Source organism: Ptychodera flava, chromosome 18 (genome assembly GCF_041260155.1).
Source record: "Ptychodera flava strain L36383 chromosome 18, AS_Pfla_20210202, whole genome shotgun sequence".
Lineage (NCBI taxonomy): Eukaryota > Metazoa > Hemichordata > Enteropneusta > Ptychoderidae > Ptychodera > Ptychodera flava.
The window spans coordinates 11,584,101-11,603,495 of NC_091945.1; the positions used below are offsets into that span (position 1 = coordinate 11,584,101).

General features: G+C 39.7%; 1 protein-coding gene across 2 annotated transcripts; it reads left to right on the forward strand.

The window, feature by feature from the left end:
• Positions 1–2,698: 2,698 nt before the first annotated feature.
• Positions 2,699–16,695, forward strand: LOC139116843 (beta-1,3-galactosyltransferase 1-like). Of its 2 annotated transcripts, XM_070679547.1 has the most exons (4): positions 2,699–2,775; positions 3,062–3,210; positions 8,332–8,446; positions 11,753–14,902. In XM_070679547.1, the coding sequence occupies exon 4, from the start codon at positions 11,813–11,815 to the stop codon at positions 12,881–12,883; it is 1,071 nt and encodes a 356-aa protein (XP_070535648.1). In that variant the 5' UTR covers positions 2,699–2,775; positions 3,062–3,210; positions 8,332–8,446; positions 11,753–11,812; the 3' UTR covers positions 12,884–14,902. The 2 variants fall into 2 exon arrangements, with proteins under 2 accessions (XP_070535648.1, XP_070535647.1); XM_070679546.1 differs by lacking the exon at positions 8,332–8,446 and having other exon boundaries at positions 11,753–16,695.
• Positions 16,696–19,395: the final 2,700 nt, after the last annotated feature.

Genomic DNA, 19,395 nt, shown 5'->3' on the forward strand with positions numbered 1-19,395 from the left:
TCTAACCTTTCGGCCCGTTAGAAAAGCCTAGCTTTCAACCTGTCAAAATAATCTGTACATGTGTGATCCCAATATATTATATACATACTAGACTTGGCACCATGTCATTGCACATGCGTCTCGTTTAGCAAGTATGAATAAAGTGATAATGATAAAATAAAACTTTGTCAAAGGTTGTGACGTTTGTCTCTTTTAATCACACGCACTCAGAACAACAAATCATGATATGTTATTAAGCTTGCCGAACTCTGCTCTCGAATCTACCTAACTATCACAAAGTGCTGCTCTAATACAACGCACATCATGTTGACTGAATGGCATAAACCATTTTGCCTCAGGCTGTCTGCTATCGGGATTGGTGCACAGGACATGCAATACAGTCCTTAAAATAGCCCAGGAAGCAAAGTACATGTCACATATCATGATTCTAAGACGCAATGTCGTCACATGGATGGATAGTTTCTGATTACATCATTTAAAAATTATCTGTCTTCATATTTTGTCACTCAATAATGTGGATCTAAGTTGTCATCGGCTGAGGGGAATACTTCTTGCCGCCACATTGGTACTCCGGCTTATCACACAATACAGGACCATCCAACTAGCAAATTCCGAGATGCTGTAATGAGAGGCGTTTGTACGTTAAAATCTACAAATCCGAGTGAATGTGAAGTCTGCTCTCTCACTACTATATGAAAATTCTCCCTTCCCAACACCCCTCTCACTCCCTACCAGGGGAACTCACAATTGACCGCCACTACAGCGTTTCCTGCTGCCCTATCCCATCCTTTGGCAAGGTACAATTTGCCTTCCTCTAAATTGATATAGAACCGGATAAACCCTGGTACAGTTAAACACGTATCTTCGTCTAGCTAATGCTTGACAGAAAAAGTGAAAGTTTTCTCTTTTGCTCAAATTTTACCCGAGCAAAGTTCAAAATGTCATATTTCGTCATCAAGCATAAAAATCAGGGATCACCTCATGTACCGTGCTTCGCAAGGGTTGACGAGTTCTTTCATAACGGTGGTAGTGACAACGATAACATGGCAACCCTAGGCTCCGCTCTCAATGAGGTGTTACGAGGATTGTTGGGGGGAGGTTATAATAGACACCCCCTCCAAAGATCTACCCCCCACCTTCCTATTTTTTTCATTACTTTGGTATCTGGCTATTAAATCTTCTCAACGTTTAGATGATATGATTAAAAGTATTTGCGTCGTGATCTCCGAAATGAGAAGAGAAGGCTGGCAACAGTCAAGGCAGCTGTCAAAGTTATTAACGAAAGCTACAACGGAAAACTTGTCCGCGAACAGTTTCTTGGCGGGCGGAAGGGCGAGCAGTCTTTTTCTTGTATTGGTGGATCGGCAAATTTCTTATCATCAACATACAGAAAAGATTCTCTCATTTTGTTCAGCAGGTAACTTGGAAAGAAGCCATCGGGGCCGTGTAGGTCAATTTTAGACCTTGATGATTTACCACCGCCGTGACGAACAAAGAACATCTTATCAAAGATAATTGCTATAACATGTGATAATGATTTCATAGGCTGTTTAATAAATAAAATATCCTTATTCTCCTCCCAGGGGGAAATATGTTGGCGTATTAGGCTTACCGGGACGACTCAAAGCTTCCTGTATTAATATTCGATTTTATTTTTGGCAAATGTATCCTAGTCCAAAGTACAATTCGGTCGACAGAATGACACTCGGAACATTTGACATTGAGCACATGAAAGCTGTGTACAGTATGAAATCGAACAATGGAAATTTTGACATGATATTTGCATACTCGCTATCATAAATCGTACGCACACTTTATCAACTTAATTTTGTAATGATTTTCATGTTAATCGATTTCACATGACATTGGTTGGTGCATGAATTTTGCTATACATACTATTAAGGACGTTGAAGTATCCGTCTAAATTTACATTTGCTAGCTTACTTTAGTAATAGCATTGCTTTGTAACTTTATTTCCATTCTGTCGTATCGTTACATATATTTTCTCGGAGTAGTATTTTATTTCCTATCGTTTGACTGATTATCCATCAAATAATGGATAAAAACAAACGAACGAAAAAAGAATGAAGGGAAAGAGAGACTTGGATGTCATACAAATGAGAAGACGTGAACGAAACGAAGTAAATCAACAGAAAATTGATTACTGCGCCATTGAAGTATTGCATCGGGTGAGGGTATCACATTTGGGAACGATATGACGATGCTGAAGACTTTGAAACGGTACCCATGGCAACTTGGAAAGCAACAGAAAATTGGAGATTCATCCATGGTTAAAATTGCTTGACGGACAGCTTTCCTGGTTGGCAATTGCTATGACAACGGTTGTTATAGATAGCGGGGAGGGTGTCGTTTCCTCGGTAACATACCAGTTTAAAGCGAGGCTGTATATACGTAGAAGTCTGGTAGGCATGGCTAAGGCTTCTTGCATTTAATATTGACTCGTTGTGTGGTCTCTTCAAGTTTCTCCGAGTCCTTGACGCGATTGCAGATATTTAGATGTAAAAATTTCGTATTTTTCATGACAAAAATATTTTTTTTTATCCTACGATCCGTTATTCCTCACTGTTACATTAAAACGACCAAAGGGGAAGTTAAGGAGACTGGGAAGAACGTCAAACGTGTCATGAACTTATTTGCAATATGACGACTAAAAGCAAACCGCCCTCTACGTCCGTGTAGAAAGTCCTCCTACCTGGCTCCTCGGCTTCTGATGAGCAGACGGACCAGCGCTCGCAAAGGCTAAGAACGCTCCAGGTAGGAATTTTCATGTCAGTTTTACATCGAAACACGCTATCCAATCAATTTGTTATATTGAACTACAACGGATGATCGTGAGAATATGTCAAGAGCGTTTTCAACATTCTCAGTGGTGTATTGTGTTTGATTTCCTCACACAGGCTGCCCTGTGTCTTCCCCACGTTGATCCTTAGGTCAGGCGGACACAAGATCGATAGAACCTATAATTAGACGACGAGGAAAGCATTCACTTTCCGACAAAACACTTTCATTTGCATATACGATTATCCTCCTCCACACGCAGAGAACACTTCGATCCGCAAGACAGGGAAACGGTGTCATTGAGGTAAATGTGTTGGCTTCACATTCGGTGCTAAGTGGTCGCCGAGCGATGGTGTTAATACTTGTGGAAGGGACACGTATGAAGACACGGCTTTCACTGTAACTCCGAAGGTGAGTAGTCCACAATGTTTATTGTGATGATATTGCTTATATCTTGTCGCAGTCCCACCTTACTCCAATGCTTGCGATCGATATACTAGTATACACCCGTGTTCTCGGCTGGGCCAAGCCAAAACCGCCACGTATATACACACATATTGTCATAAAATTTACCGTGCATGCTTATATACCGTAAGAGATATTAAACTGACAATGAACCTAAGGATGTCACTTCATACAAGAAAATTGACAAAAATAGTTTATACACTTCATAGATATGAAATCTTGAGAAAAAGTTTCGCGATCGAAATCAATAAATGGGGTTTGTCTCGTTGACCTACGACACTACCTCTCCTTGCAATGGTATTACATCCCCAAACAAGAATCAGTATAGATTTGAAGATTTCAAAATGAGAAAACATTACTCATCTAAAGGTTCACTATTGATGTTTGTCCCTCATACGCTCGGGAATTCACCAACAGATCAGAATATATAATGCATAAATCATTAATTGTATGTGTAGTTCGTGTGTAATTTGTGTTGTATTTTGTTCAAGCGTGTGCATTTGTGAGACTTTTTTATATAGCTAAAATTAAGAAAGTATATTGTTGGAGTGAAAATGTGTAGGCTAAAATGGACTCCCAATACGGCAAAACTGCTTATACCATTCAGACTGAGAGACTAACGAGTCCGTCGACTAATTTTACTTAATACGACGAAAAGTACACACAAACAAAGCCATTGACGTCATGCGTAACAAACGTTACGATGACACGTATGGTATGATGAAAACTGGTGAAAGTGGCTTTGCCTATATATTTTAGGGTCGACAGGACAAACATGAAATTACTTGCAGTGATTCAATATTTCAAATGACGTATGAAAAAGAAAGAACATAATACATCATGGATGGCATATGCTCAATGTCTAAGTGTAGACTTTATTAGACTTTACAAGAATTGAGAGAGAGAGAGAGAGAGAGAGAGAGAGAGAGAGAGAGAGAGAGAGAGAGAGAGAGAGAGAGAGAGAGAGAGAGAGAGAGACAGACAGACAGACAGACAGACAGACAGACTGAGATTAAGATTTGTGGTTTTGTGGTGCCTGTAAGAGGGGGCATAGGCTGGGAAGTACGTTTATTCAGAGGATGGGGTGACACTTCTTCGGGGGGAGTTGTGTTTGGTACAGCAGGTTGATGCCATCGGGTGGTTGGCAGAATGATGGGTGGTCAGATAAATGGGAGAATAGATTGTAAGGTTATTTTGTGGATGGGTAGATGGGTAGGAAGGTAAACAATTCAATAGATTTGTACACGATGGAAGGCTGTGGCAATAAAAACGAAGTCACGGTATTGTCCTGCGAGTCGTGCTTCCGTTCCATGCCATCGCTAAAATCCTATATGCGAAAAACTTCTTTATTTCACAAAAATATCACGAGGTCATCATATTTTCTGCGTCTTCTAGAATTTGACAGAAATTCTTATCACTTTGAGTGTCCTGAAGATGGCATACGTTTGAGAAAACGAGCCAAGTCGCTTTTTTATTTGGTTTAAACATATTGCGCAAGTCTCGGAGAATACAGCTGGATTTACACATACCACTGTGCAAATTTTCATTGTACAGATAAGCTTGTCGTTTCGTTATGAGTATGAAATGAATCATAAATAACTCGAACATTTCTGTCTCCAAAAAGTACATCATGAAGGCTGGGTCCAACATCTAGAATATGAGACTATAAACGTTTTGCCACAGCTGTTACAGGAGCAGTCGGGTGTCTAATCTGCACCCCTTTTTAAGGTAGAACGCGCCTCGGGGACAGACATTCAGACTCTTAAACTTTTACAAATCTCTTCTGATGTACCACATGTGGGGGTTCATTTTAAAGCTCTTGGTGAAAGAAAACTTTTCACCGGCTTAGGTTTTCGAAATTCGAAAATTTTTATTTTTCTTCATAGAATTAACACAGGGATGGCGGCCATTTTGAATTTCTAATATCGGTAAATCTTTGGTAATTTGTTTCTCTAGTACAAAAATTTGCACAATGACCCCGTATTTTTATTCTTGATTTTGAAAGAGAATGATTGAAAGATCCCTTGAGGAAAGTTAGAGCAAAAGTTTGAGTCTTTCACTTTCGAGGTGCATACTACCTTAAAGAGACAGTAGTTCGTGTATAAAATATGATGTAGGAGTTTAAGGTAGAATGCGCCTCGGGGACAGATATTCGGACTAGTACTCTCAAACTTTTTACAAATCTTTTCTGATATACCACTTGTGGAGTTCATCTTAAAGACCCTGGAAAAGAAAAACTTTCACCGGCTTAGATTTTCGAAAATCCAAAACTTAATTAACCCCTTGGAGTTAACACAGGAATGGTGGCCATTTTGAATTTCAAATATCGCAAAATGTTGGGTAATTTGTTTCGCTAGTTCCAAGCTCTGCAAGGTGACGCCAGATTTTAATTGTTGATTTGGTAAGAGAATGGTGGAAAGTTTCACCGAGGAAAGTTTGAGCAAACGTTTAAGTCTTTCACTTTCAAGGTGCATACTACCTTAAATTGAAATTCTTGTGAAATTCACTTCGCAACGGCTACGTGAGAGACCGTAGCTCCTACAGCCGTATTGTCTTTCATAATACTTTTCGCTCCGCATGGTTTTCTCACTGTGGACTTGACTTTGCGCGACTTTCAATATGCCTTGCATAAGTCATGAGTAGTAACGGAGAAACAACAAGAGTTTGGACTCTCCAACTCAAGCCGAATATATACGCTAGTCTACTTTTTCCTTGAAACGTGTAGATGAAATATGCAACCGTTATTCAGTAGAAATCGGAACACGTTTACTTCCTACGGTGTTCCATAAAATCTTTAAATTACTCATATGTTTAGAAATCAGAGGACACAAGTGACCATTTGCAATGTTTTTGATCTGCTAGGTACAAAATTGTATGTACTATAGTTTTTAATTAACAGTATGTACGAACATCGTATAATATTAATAGGAAAACAAACGTATTTGGCGGGAATTGAGCAGTCCAGGGTTCAGAATTTACATTTTGGTCGGGTTCGTTTGGTTTGCAATAAGTCCGGGTCAAGATTTGGGGAAAATGGCAGATTTTCTAAAATATAGTTAAAACTGTTTCAAGGTCCAGCAAGGGAATTGTTCTATGAAAATTCTACCGACAAGATGCGTGATTAAAAGTAAGATAAACATTGGTCTTGTTTTAACAGGCAAAAATAGTAACAGTCTCAGCCTTATGTTGATTTGAAAATTCTTTCACCGGCTTATCTATTTATTTCCAAATGAATTCTTCAAATTGATGGCAAATTCCATCAAAGATCGGCATAACTGAATCCAAGTCGAGGCATGATGATGATGATAGTGTGTGTGAATGGTGGAAACGCGTAGCACACACGATATGCAATCAGGTAATTTGTATTGTGAAAATTCTATCTGATATTTATACCTTCCCTCGGATATGGAAGGAAGGAGTTGAAACTCCGTCTAGACTACTGAGGATTTTCGATACGTAAGTCGATAAATCATGGGCGATGCTTGTGGCAAGGGGCAACCTAGCCCTGCGTACGATGCTGTGGTTCCCGGGTTATGCGGTATGCGGCCTTCCACCACATGTGGTGGGAGGCCGTATTTCGTACAACGCTGGGACTACACAGCATCGTACGCAGGGCTAGGGGCAACCCATCAATTGCTGTGCATTTACACATTAAACACTGCTTCTACCTCGTATACAAAATGCCTATGGAGAAAGATAAACTACTGACACGTTGTAAATATTCAAAATATTACCACCGATTGCTGATAACTGGGATCTGCAGTGTTACACCTTTGAGACAAGCGCAACGACCCTTCACTGCCGTGACCAATTAAACCTCTTGAAGTACTAGAAAGATGGAGTTTTCTCCTAAATAGCGAATTTAAGCCTAAAATGGAGATTGCAGCGATATTTTTTCAATATGATCACTGTGTCACATTAAAGTTCACTAATTTTGAGACGTTATTTATTCTATCAACTTGTTATCTTCCCTCTAGACTCAACTTAGCCACGTGACAGTGTGGGAGAAGAAATACCCGGCTCCAAACACAAAGTCGCACGCCGATGTTGAGTAGTTAGAGTGTTGACGTGGCACGATTCGAAGTCTAACACTTCATAACACTTGGCATTAAATCAGTTGGATAAGCACAGGAGAATATCATACAACGCCTACGAAAAAAAAATCACATTTCGCTGAACGACAAAAGCATAACATCTGCTCATCTGTTGTTGGTCATTTCAGTTAAAGAGTGATTAAAAAAGAAAACATGTTTTAAGGGTACATCTATTTCACTCCTAGAGCAATACCTGTTATATTTTTCCTCTTATTTATCCAAAAATTTAATCTTATGAATTTGGAAAATTGAATGAATGAAGCCCAAAATAGATGAGGGGGTGTTTTACTTTGCTAGATGTCAAAATCCCGAGGGAACCTTTATTACTGGTATAACTGCTCATGCTTGGAGTGAGGAAAACCTTAATTTTCCCAGGTAACTTGTCAGACGTACAAAAAATGCGTAACAATTATGATCTTAATAAACCGAGGATAAAATTATTACGTGTCATTGACCAGGATCGTTCGGAATAAAGATGATGATGATAATAAAAGACAACGACGACGACAATGACGACGGCGGCTGCGACGGCGGCGGCGGCGACGGCGGCGACGACGACGACGACGACGACGACGATGATGATGATGATGATGATGACGATGGCGATAACGACGACGACGATGACGATTATGTCGCTAATAATGATGCTAGTGATAACGATAATCATCATCATTATTACCGAATTCATCATCATCGTCACGTAAAATTTCATGACAAGCAATGTGTCATTTACATAATTACTAATTTTTTTTCTAAATCTTGCGTATCAACGTATGAAATAAGCCATATGTCCGAAGGAAAATATAGCGCCCACGTCCGATAATCATTTAAAACCGAGGCGACATCTTGACGCGAGCAGTTTTGAGACAATCGTTGTAATATCTTTTTATTAGTAATGTAAGTGACAGCAAACATAGATCTACTTGTTGTTAATCATTATGAAATTTTAATGAAGAACCTTCTCCTACATTAGACGCTTGTCCCGGGGAAATGAACTCATGAAGAAAACTGCTGTGATAAAATTTTAGCTGGAAGGCGTGGACGCGTGGATACATGTATAGGATTAAACGTTATAAAATGTAAAACAGGTAAATTATCTACAATGCATTAATCGCGGGAGTTTCAATCAACCAGGACCCAATTGATTATCATTTTACAAATATTTGAAGAAATTGAATGATAAAACGATGCGGTGAAAGATCTTCTTATATTCAAGCATAGAGATGTCTTCGCATGAAATGAAAGTGCTCGATGTTCAAGTAGAACGTTATAAATATTACGTACAGTACAAAGTAATTATATTATTAATGTTTTCCTTCGTTCGACATTTGCACCTGGTCATTTTTTTAATTGAATGTCTTTTACTTGTTTCATGCGTCAATGTAACAGAGACTGTAGCGAAAAAGGTATTAAGCAAGAAATTCTATTCGTTACCTTTCATCATCATCATCATCATACGCATGACCGTGATCGTCAAAACCTGTTTTGTCCATTTTGAATTCAAATTCTACATCTTTCACTTTTCCTATAAAATTGCTACGTCGTCTCATTCTTGCACAAAATATCGTCTTTTCCATTGGACAATACTTCATGCATCAAAACACCTGGAGACTGAGACAGGCAATGGGCTTAAAACGGCTGCAGTTGAATGCAACACCAACGTTGAATTCCCTCGTTATAATTTACACGTATTAGGCACCGAACAAGAGGCGAATCTATATCTTTCAAATGAGTAATGGACGAGACTTTTGAACTGATTTCCTGTGTATTTTTTGGCTATTTTTTTCAGAACTTTTGTTTTGTGGTTTCCCTAAACTTTCTGCATTGAATAATTTAATGCCAAGTATTTAGCATATCAACACAACCTATATGAGTATAATCTCCATTGTTATTGTTTAAAATTGTATTCAAGTCCGGACTAGAATTCATTTGTAAACAATAAACAATGATCACTACATTGCAAGCTGTGTTGACAGAAAGAATACTCGAAATTTCAGCATGACAAAATGGGTTAGGGTTAGACACGGTGGTTGATATACAGAAGCAGAATACTGAAAAACTTGCCACAAGTTACAGCTTATGTCCCTTATAAACAACTCATTTCTTTTCAGTTGTCGATTTAGGTAGGGAGATTTAGGTAGGTAAATCTGTAATAATTTGCTTCCTTTGTCAGTAATGTTTATAAAACTTACACAGGTCAGGCCAGAAGTACAATGTCGCGCATACAAATGTAGGAGCTAATCAAAGAGATTTTTGTGATATTCGAATATTACGTTATGTACATTATTTTGCTGGATAATATATAATGCTTGCTGACAATAAAAATGTAAAAAAAACAAACTAACAAACAAAAGCCTGTAGTGAGGTCAGGGGGTCATACAAATGCCTAATTTATTTGCAGGCCGATACACATTTCACTGTATATGCAAATGCGGGCCATCATGAAAACATCATGCGTATAGTTGATTTTGCGCCCGAGCAGGAAGCACGGCTGAACGATAAGAAAATAATTGAACGATGAAGATCACACTCAATGATATTTTCTATGGACTGTCACGTTAACGGATATAGGGAGCGTAACCGTTTCTTTTTCAAAAAAAAAATCATTAAACTTATATGGACAATGTTATGAATATGTGGTGCATTTTACAGTCGATTGAAGGACACAGAGTTTGTTTTGTGTTCTGTATGATCTGTAATTAATGATATCCATTTATGATTGATATAATACAGCCACTGAATTACAGGCAGATTAGGAGGGACGGTGGTTAAAGGGAAGCGGCCGTCGCGACTACGCATGTGCGACTTATGTTTACACACAATGTATTTCAAGCGCTATTTATAGATGCAACCTAGCTGTAACATTTAAATTTTACGATAGTCATTGTTAAAAAGCATGTTTTAACTTTAATCAATCGCAAACGTACCCCCACACAGTGTTTACATCGGTCGTGGGGGTCCCTAGCGACCTTTGAGCACAGTTCCGACGACTGGAGAGCAGTGAACTTTCTCAACAGCGCAATCGCCTCTTGCATGATTATTATATCTACTTGGTATGCTTTGATGTTGTAGATGGTTTAAACAGCAGGCATATATACAGCATTTTACAAATTTTCACCACGGAATGCGTCAGATACCTTTAATCCCGTTCGTCCAATGTGCATTTCCAAAATAATTTCCGGTCAACTCAAGTCTGTGAAATAAAGATAATCAGAGCTATCTTTTGAAATTGACTTTAAAGAATTTGAACTATCACGATCATTAAAAAAAACGCAACCTTCAAGCTATCTTCACAAAGGTAGTTAAATCAGCGACTTATAAACACACCGAGGGAAATTCATTAACTTAAACCTTGCGTGCAGGGTTCTATTCTTTCAACACACTGCAAAAGTTGAGCTAACTCGATCTGATTGTCAGAGCCATCACGACTCATTTGATATCTTCTCTGTTAAACACGGAGAATTCAGAAGCAGAACACCAATATGTATGTATGTATGTATGTATGTATGTATGTATGTATGTATGTATGTATGTATGTATGTATGTATGTATGTATGTATGTATGTATGTATGTGTGTGTGTGTGTGTGTGTGTGTGTGTGTGTGTGTGTATGTATGTATGTATGTATGTATGTATGTATGTATGTATGTATGTATGTACGTACGTACGTACGTACGCACGCACGCACGCACGCACGCATGCACGCATGCATGCATGCATGCATGTATGTATGTATGTATGTATGTATGTATGTATGTATGCATGTATGCCATTCTGTCTGTCTGTCTGTCCATCCATCCATTAGTTCATCCATCCATCCATCCATACATTGGCTATACATTTCTCTCTCTCTCTCTCTCTCTCTCTCTCTCTCTCTCTCTCTCTCTCTCTCTCTCTCTCTCTCTCTCTCTCTCTCTCTCTCTCTCTCTCTCTCTCTCTCTCTCTCTCCCAATTGTAAACCCGTTGCCTCGCAAACCTGTAGACCTGCTTTTCAGTACATTGCAATAATATGTTTGAGTTTTCGTTATTTGATACTTTTGTAGATAATTTTCAACGTTTCTTTTTACCAGGGTACAGCCAAACTTTCTTCTTTTTATTGATATACTATATCGAGGTTGCCAGCTCTAAATATTTCCATCATATAAGTTACTGCAGCATGCGAAACGGGCCAATATTTGGCCAAACTCTTTTAGATGGCAAACATAGAAGGAAAACGTTGGGCCTTGCAACACGCATGTTTTATAGCCAACAATTCTATTACAGCCTCACGTAGCAATTATAATTCATCTTTATGATTTACTGAATGTGTGGTAAGTATACGTAAAGCTGAAACGGTAGACATTAGATGAACGATGACACATTAAGCTAAACTTCTCTTTATCTTTCCACTCTAGCGATCACTTGACAAGCCCCAGGTCAGCTGATGAGCTGCTTTCTGGAGCGCACCGTTCGAAATGCGTGGATACACCGCACTGGTCTGTCTGTCCGTGGTCAACCTACTCCTCTGGTTTGTGCTCTTCAAGAGGAGCAGTCACCCCATGTCAGCGACGAAGGCATCTTCCCCGATATCGGCCGCTGATTCCCCCCGGGAATTGAAGGCCGGAGGGCCGACTCAGGCCGCCTTAAATGTCACATCTACCAACGCAGGGCCGACCTCCGAGGCGAACATTACGAATTATCTCACCGGCCATTTGATCAACCCCCACAACTACGGGTACGTTCTGAATGTCCCGGGTGCATGCAAGAACAAGCAAGTGTTTTTGCTCGTCCTAGTAACTGCCCACACTAAGTCCCTGAAAGCTCGGGAGGCGATTCGCAACAGCTGGGCCAGCGTGAAGGAAGTCGAAGGGAAGAAAATCGTTACGCTGTTCTTGCTCGGCGTGGACAACGCCAACAGCAAACATCTCCAAAATTCAGTGGTGGCTGAGAACGGTGTTCATCGAGACATTTTACAGGAGGATTTTGTAGATAATTACTTGAACATGACCTTGAAAACGATAATGGGACTGAAGTGGGTAAAGACCTACTGTCCACACGCTGAATACGTCATGAAGACAGACAGCGACATGTTCGTAAATTATCGCGGATTGATAAACTACATCTTCAAACAGCCTCGCCTCAGGTATGCCCTAGGCTATCGATTCGACGGCGCTAAGCCAGAGCGACGCAAAAACAAGAAATGGTACACCCCTCTCGATCTCTACAGCGACCCCACCTACCCTCCCTACCTCTGCGGGACAGGGTACATCATGTCGACGGACGTGGCAGTCGCCATCTACGATATCTCGCTTCAGATTCGGTACCTGAGCTGGGAAGATGTGTTCGTCGGTATAGGAATGCAACAAATCGGAATCATACCGCACCCAGAAGAAAGATTCGACACATTCGCGGTTTTGTACAAAAGGAAGTTGCGTTGTCCCCTGCACAGTATTTTCACAATACACGGAATAACGCCGAGTAGAATGCGTCACATCTGGGGCCAGTACAAACGGGAAGATGCGTACAGGACTTGTAGGGCAGCATGAACACAGTCCAATTAGGACTTGGAGAGGACTTGAATGCAAGCAATAGGAGCCAAGGACTCTCGGGACAGCCTGGATGGTTCCCGGATGACTTGAAACACAACCTGAATAATCCATCAAGAATTTGTAGAAGAGCTTTGATGATGTATGTCACCACAAGATTATGGCACAGCGTGACGAAAGGATTTGTGACGAACGTTTTTCATAAGGGACTTGATTCATAAGGGACTTGAGAATCTGCTAATTTTCTGCAGGACCTGCAAAACAATGAATTTTGAAGGAAAGGAAAATTGGAGAAGGGTCACATATATATACTATGATGTTCGCATGGGAACAAATTTAGCGTCATACCCGGGAGATGCTTGTCTTGACATTGTCAGACGGACTAACTCACCTTGATATTTTGAAGGAAATTTTGAGCAGGGCAGCATTTTGACGACTCTTAAGAAAATGTTTGAATATGATCTCTGCGTTACGGGAATTTCGAAGAATGATTGTCTCTCCTCTGATCCGTTTGCAATGTGATCTTTTTATCCTGTTAACGTTTATTTAGTTTCGTATTATTATTATTTTTACTTGTATCATTGTCGTTGTTGTTCTTGATAATGGGTTTTTTGTTGCTGTTGGTGTTTATGCTGTTTTCGTCAATTTGTTACACGCTGTACGTACTTACAATAGTACGACTGAAGATCAGTTGACACATCTTTGGCTGCGAAACTGACAGGGATTTTCTTAAGTTAGGGGGCTACAAATAAAAGTTATGGTATGAGTGGACTCCATAGATTACTAAAAATTTAAAGAAAATTTCTTAGTGGCCACTCATCTTCAGTCTTGCCCAGTTTTTTCTATTTCACGATACAAACATTGCAGGATAGCCAAATCAGTGGCAATATACGCTAGGGACCATTTCTACGCCACATTTCGCGCCTCGGTGTTTTCTTCGAGCAATTTGTTTCACGGCTCTATTTGTTCTTCCGTGCATGTATAATTCAACGTCACGGTTAAAGGTATACAGTCACCTGTAATCTAAATATGCTCATATATTGTCAAAGGGGCGTTCCTTGGTATTCAAAATGCCCTTGTGAGGGCGCTGTTTTTGAAAATGGCCACCCGCTTAAAATATGTGATTGGTTAGATTTTCTCTTTCCATGGTAACTGTGGCAAAATTGGAACAGGTGACAGTATACCTTTAAACTACGTGCGTTAGTAGTTTTGATGAAGAATCGCGTAAAAACACATTTGACGTGGTACAGTCATAACATAATCCGGGTAATTAGTTTATTTTGATCGTACAGATATTACATTTTTGGACCAGGATTTGGGTAACCAGGCCAACCCACACTGTGGTCACGTCACCATTTATGTGTGAATAACCGTTTATATCGAGCTATGAGCTCGACATTTGGTTTACTCACAAGCTAGAAAGTGCAATAGCTTGGACGAATAAGTATCGGCCAGATGGTTTCAACAAATACAATCTGACAATCTCAGTGTCCGTTGGATGAACAGTTAGAGCGCACGTAATAACATAACGAGCATAGATTATAATGTGATTCTTCAATTTCTGTATTTCAATTGTGGAAGAGCTGGGGGATGATCGATAACTTATTATTGCATTCCGGCAAATGTATAACACAGTACATACGTGCGCGTCGTCTGAATTTCACGGTTGAAAAGACTTGAAGGCGGCGGAATGACATCAAATTGGACTCAGTGACTGCGAAGCATTACTTCGTACCAGATTTGAATTGTACAAATAATTCGATGGAGAGTGTTCTCGTGAACCTTGACCCCTAGTCGTGAAGATGGTATCATCTCTAGCTGTACTGACCTACTTTAAGCACAATTCTCGACGGAATAAACCGATAATCAATTTACATGCGGGATACGCGATCACCAGATCTTGTAATTGACAAGTGAACAAATTATTCAAAACAAAGTAGCTAACGTTTTAAAGGAATAAGGTCGCAGATATTTAAAGCAGCCGAGCACAGATTTTCACTTGACGGCCACGCAAAAAAAGTGCGCCACCAAATATGTATAATAATGCTGCCGCTAAAATGGCCGACACACTCGTTTTACCACATACGCAAATTTGCAACGAGAGCATTTAATCTATACAATAAATCGGCAGTTCCGAACCTATCAATCTTTACCCTTACCGCAAACTATCATACAGCAGATTTTTCTTTCGCCACGGCAGCGTATTTTATGGCTGTGGAAGCCATTGTGATCACAGGGAGTCCTGCCGTATAGGCATAGGGACGGCAATATTTTAGTAAAGCTCGGTGTATACTTGATTATTTTTTTAAAGAAAAATGATGCATGGTGGCCTGGTTCCCCAGATCGCTACCCATCAGTTGTCAACGCCACTCTTATATTGAAGGTCAATAGCTGTAAACCTTGATGTTTATTTTGTTTGTTTGTTTTTGTTCTGTGAAACAAGAACATTTCGGCATTCTTCTAACATAACCTGAACTTTTATAGCACACTGGTACATCACGTTGTGTACTATTTGCGATGCAAATAATTGTTGACAAATGGATTTAATCCTATATAGAATTCAACGGTCAACAATGGCATCAAACATTGAACTGCGCTCGACGTGCGCATTTGCAATATCTTTTACATGTATCGTGCACGAACCGAATCACTCGAACTGGAACAAAAATATCGTTTTCGCCGTTGTCCAGGTGTAAAAAGTCTGCAGTTTCCAATTATAACATTCTGACACGATTTCTACCGGATACAATGGACTATCCAAGTCACTGTCGGGTGTGCTGATGTAACAGATGTTATCATTTTTATGTTCCTATGGATACAGGCAGCATTATGAAATGTATATTGTGACATCAACGATATTCTGATCATGAAATTAACAAAATTAACATCATCCACCCTTATTGTTCCCGAAAAAGAAACATTATTATTATTATTATTATTATTATTATTGTACTTGGGCCTCAGCCCAAGTACATTTGTTTTCATTCCGTGGGAAAACACTCTGTAAGGTATAACCATTTCTGGCTGAGACCAGGGAGGGCAAAATGTCTTGGCTTCATCTTTCTTGGCATAATAAATGGCGTAATGATGTTAATTGAATGGAAGTGCTGCGTTCAGCCAGTCTTGAATAAGTGAGATGTGAAAATTAATGCTTCTCTATCTGAGTTTTTGCCACAAAATCTTCTGAATATAATCAAAATGTGCATCGAAATGCAACAATTAATGCACCCTCCGTTTCCTAGGCGATGGCACGACCCTTGCTACACCCACCGGACGAGCCAAAGTGGGAGGGGTAATTTCAGTTTGGTCGAACAAGAGGGCTCGAGACCAGAATTTAACATTTAAACTTGAAACATGTTTAATCGCTGACAAGATGTGGACTAGTTTTAATCAAAGTGAAAGTGTAAAGAGGAAAGGTTTTATATTCCGGACACAATGAAAAACATTACGACTGGAAACTGTACCCCCAGTTGAGAATAGTAATGCCCACAGCGATGGAGAACACTTATCCTTGAGCTGAGAAAACCAGACCATCATTTCGAAATAGAGCTGCAGATTCGAGAAGCTCGTTCAAAATAGCTAGGTACACCCCATATAAAAGGGGTGGTTTGGAGTTTTGAGGGCAAATTTCGCCTCCTTCATATAGAAATTGTACGTTTGTTTTTCCAGGAGAACACACCATTTGCCACAAAATTTGCATGTAAAGGGGTCGCCAGTAAGCACGTGGTCAAATCTGGCATAAGAAACAATATGAAATGTTGGGTAAAACCAGTCCGAAATAAACTGATTTGAACTTTTGTGTTTTCTAATTTATACCACTGCAGTAACATTACCTTTTTTTGACAACATCACACAATGTCATACGTTTTGAAACTGAATTCTCCGACGTATTCTGTGTCTCCTTTGCTAAAAAATACGGTATGCCGATTACCATGTAAGGAGATGTGACGTCAAGACAGATTTGTAGTGCGTTTGGTCCTGGATGGTGCACGAAGTTTTGTCAAGGTAGCTTGTGTATTTATTTCCTAAATGGGAGAGATTAGGGTCGATCTAAACGAAGGCCGAAGAATGTTATGATACTCTGAGCGAACTGAACTCTAACGCGAATGGTTGGATAATTTGGAGGATGTCTAGAATGATCTCGTCTCATTAAGATTATTTGGCGGTCAGTATTGAATTTCAACTGCGTCACAAGTTTGCGAAATGAGTATTCCGTCGAACGGTCAACGAACGATATTTTAGAAATCTGGAGACATGGCACATCGCATTTTTATTTTAGTATTTTATATTTTACAAAAGATTTAAGAAGCAATGATTTTGTCGAAAATTCTGAAAAAAATACAGGAAGATTTGATCGCGAACACATTTTCACTTGGGGTCAACTAGCCCTGCGTACGATGCTGTGTGTTCCGCTACAGCTAATCGCCCCCTCACCACAGCCCTGCAAAGACCCGTACGTAGGGTCGGTGACTTCAAATCCATTTTGGGACTTGACGTAAAAAGCCAAATTACTGCCGAAATTCAGCGTTCTTGGGCCTAAGTTGTATCCCAGCCTACCTCAGCTACTCGATCGCTTCCAAAAATGACAGTCTTTTATTCACTTCTCGTAAATAACCGTCAATGTCGGCAACTCTCTCGCTAGCCCTGCGTACGATGCTGTGTGTTAGCTGTAGCACATAGCATCGTACGCAGGGCTAGGGGTCAACATGGGGTCGCAGCCATGTTGCCTCAAAACTTATTTCTGTCTGCACTCAAAACTCAAAAATGTCGGATATGAACCTGAAAAATCGATGCAATTTTGTCAAACTTCGGCGAAATTTCAGCCTTTAGACAAAATTTCATCTAGGTAAGGTAAATTTACTGAAATTTGATCGACAAATAATCCTGAGCTTGAACGTGACAGCTCGCCTTCTCCGGGAAGTCAAGTATCCAGCTGCCCATACACAGTTGTCCATATGGCCAGGTTTATGAGATTGTTTTCAAGCGACTGCGGCAGACCGTACGGGGCTCTGGATATGAACCTACCGCCGGTGTAGCTGTAATAACTGTTGCGTTGTTTTTAGTGCCCACGGACGAAGTCCTGGGGGAGTTATAGGTTTGGTCATATCAGTCCGTCCGTCCGTCCGTTCACGCAGATATCTCAGACATGCCCTGGTCAATTTCTTTCAAACTTTGCACAAGAATAGTACCCGAACCCCATACAGATGCACGTCAATTTGTTTCACAATGCGATCGAATTTGGCCGTGTTAGAGGACTTTTTAGTTTACACCTCCATAGACTCCCATGTATAAGGCAGTTCTCCATAGACTCCCATGTATAAGGCCAAGAAAAATAAAAATTTAGTTTCTCATCGTATTCATATTGCCTAAAGGATGCAGTGACACAGTTTTTTGTCCCCACGGATAAAGTCCAGGGGGCTTATAGATTGGGTCATATCCGTCCGTGAGTCCATCAGTGAGTCCATCGGTTCACGCAGATATCTCAGACATTTTGACAAAATATCATGTGACCTTGGTGACCTTTGACCTCAAATATACATTATTGTCCATAACTCAGTAACCACAAGTGCTAAACCTTTCATACTTGGTATGATGGGACACCTTATTACGCCACATATTGTACCCATTATTTATGTGCATATCTAATTTTGAGCGAGCCAATAGAGCTAGAGGTCTGATTTTTGGTACATAGGAATAACTTAGCAATACAATTATTATGACAAAATGTGACGTGACCTCAATGACCTTTGACCTCAAATATATATATTTGTCCACAACTCAGTAACCACAAGTGCTACATCCTTCATATTTGGTATGATAAGACACCTTATGACACCACATATTGTACCTCATTAATTATGCGCACATCTAATTTTGAGCGAGCCAATAGAGCTAGAGGTCTGATTTTTGGTATATAGGAATAACTTAGCAATACAATTATTTTGACAAAATGTCACGTGACCTCAATGACCTTTGACCTCATTTGTATATATTTGTCCACAACTCAGTAACCACAAGTGCTACACCCTTCATATTTGGTATGGTGGGACACCTTATGACACCACATATTGTACCTCATTAATTATGCACATATCTAATTCTGAGCAAGCCAATAGAGCTGGATGTCCGATTTTTGGTATATAGGGATTACTATAGGGTAGAAATCTAAATAAGCCCATCTAAATATTAGACATCTACCATCGAGAACAAAAGAAATTTGCTGTAATTTGAATATTTAAGGAGTTTAAGCAATTTCCACTATAAATAAAGAACGCCTGCCTCAAACTCCACAAAAATTGCTAGACATATTTTGCCGTTGTCATGCATTAACCAGTTAATCAAATGTCTAATTGACAGGAGGAAATTCAAGACCATATTTGAATAGTAGTATATATTGTCCTCAAAATTACTCTATCACGGCCCAAGTACTCATTGCCTTCAGCAATACTGCCTTGTTATTATTATTATTATTATTATTATTATTATTATTATTATTATTATTGCTGTTGTTG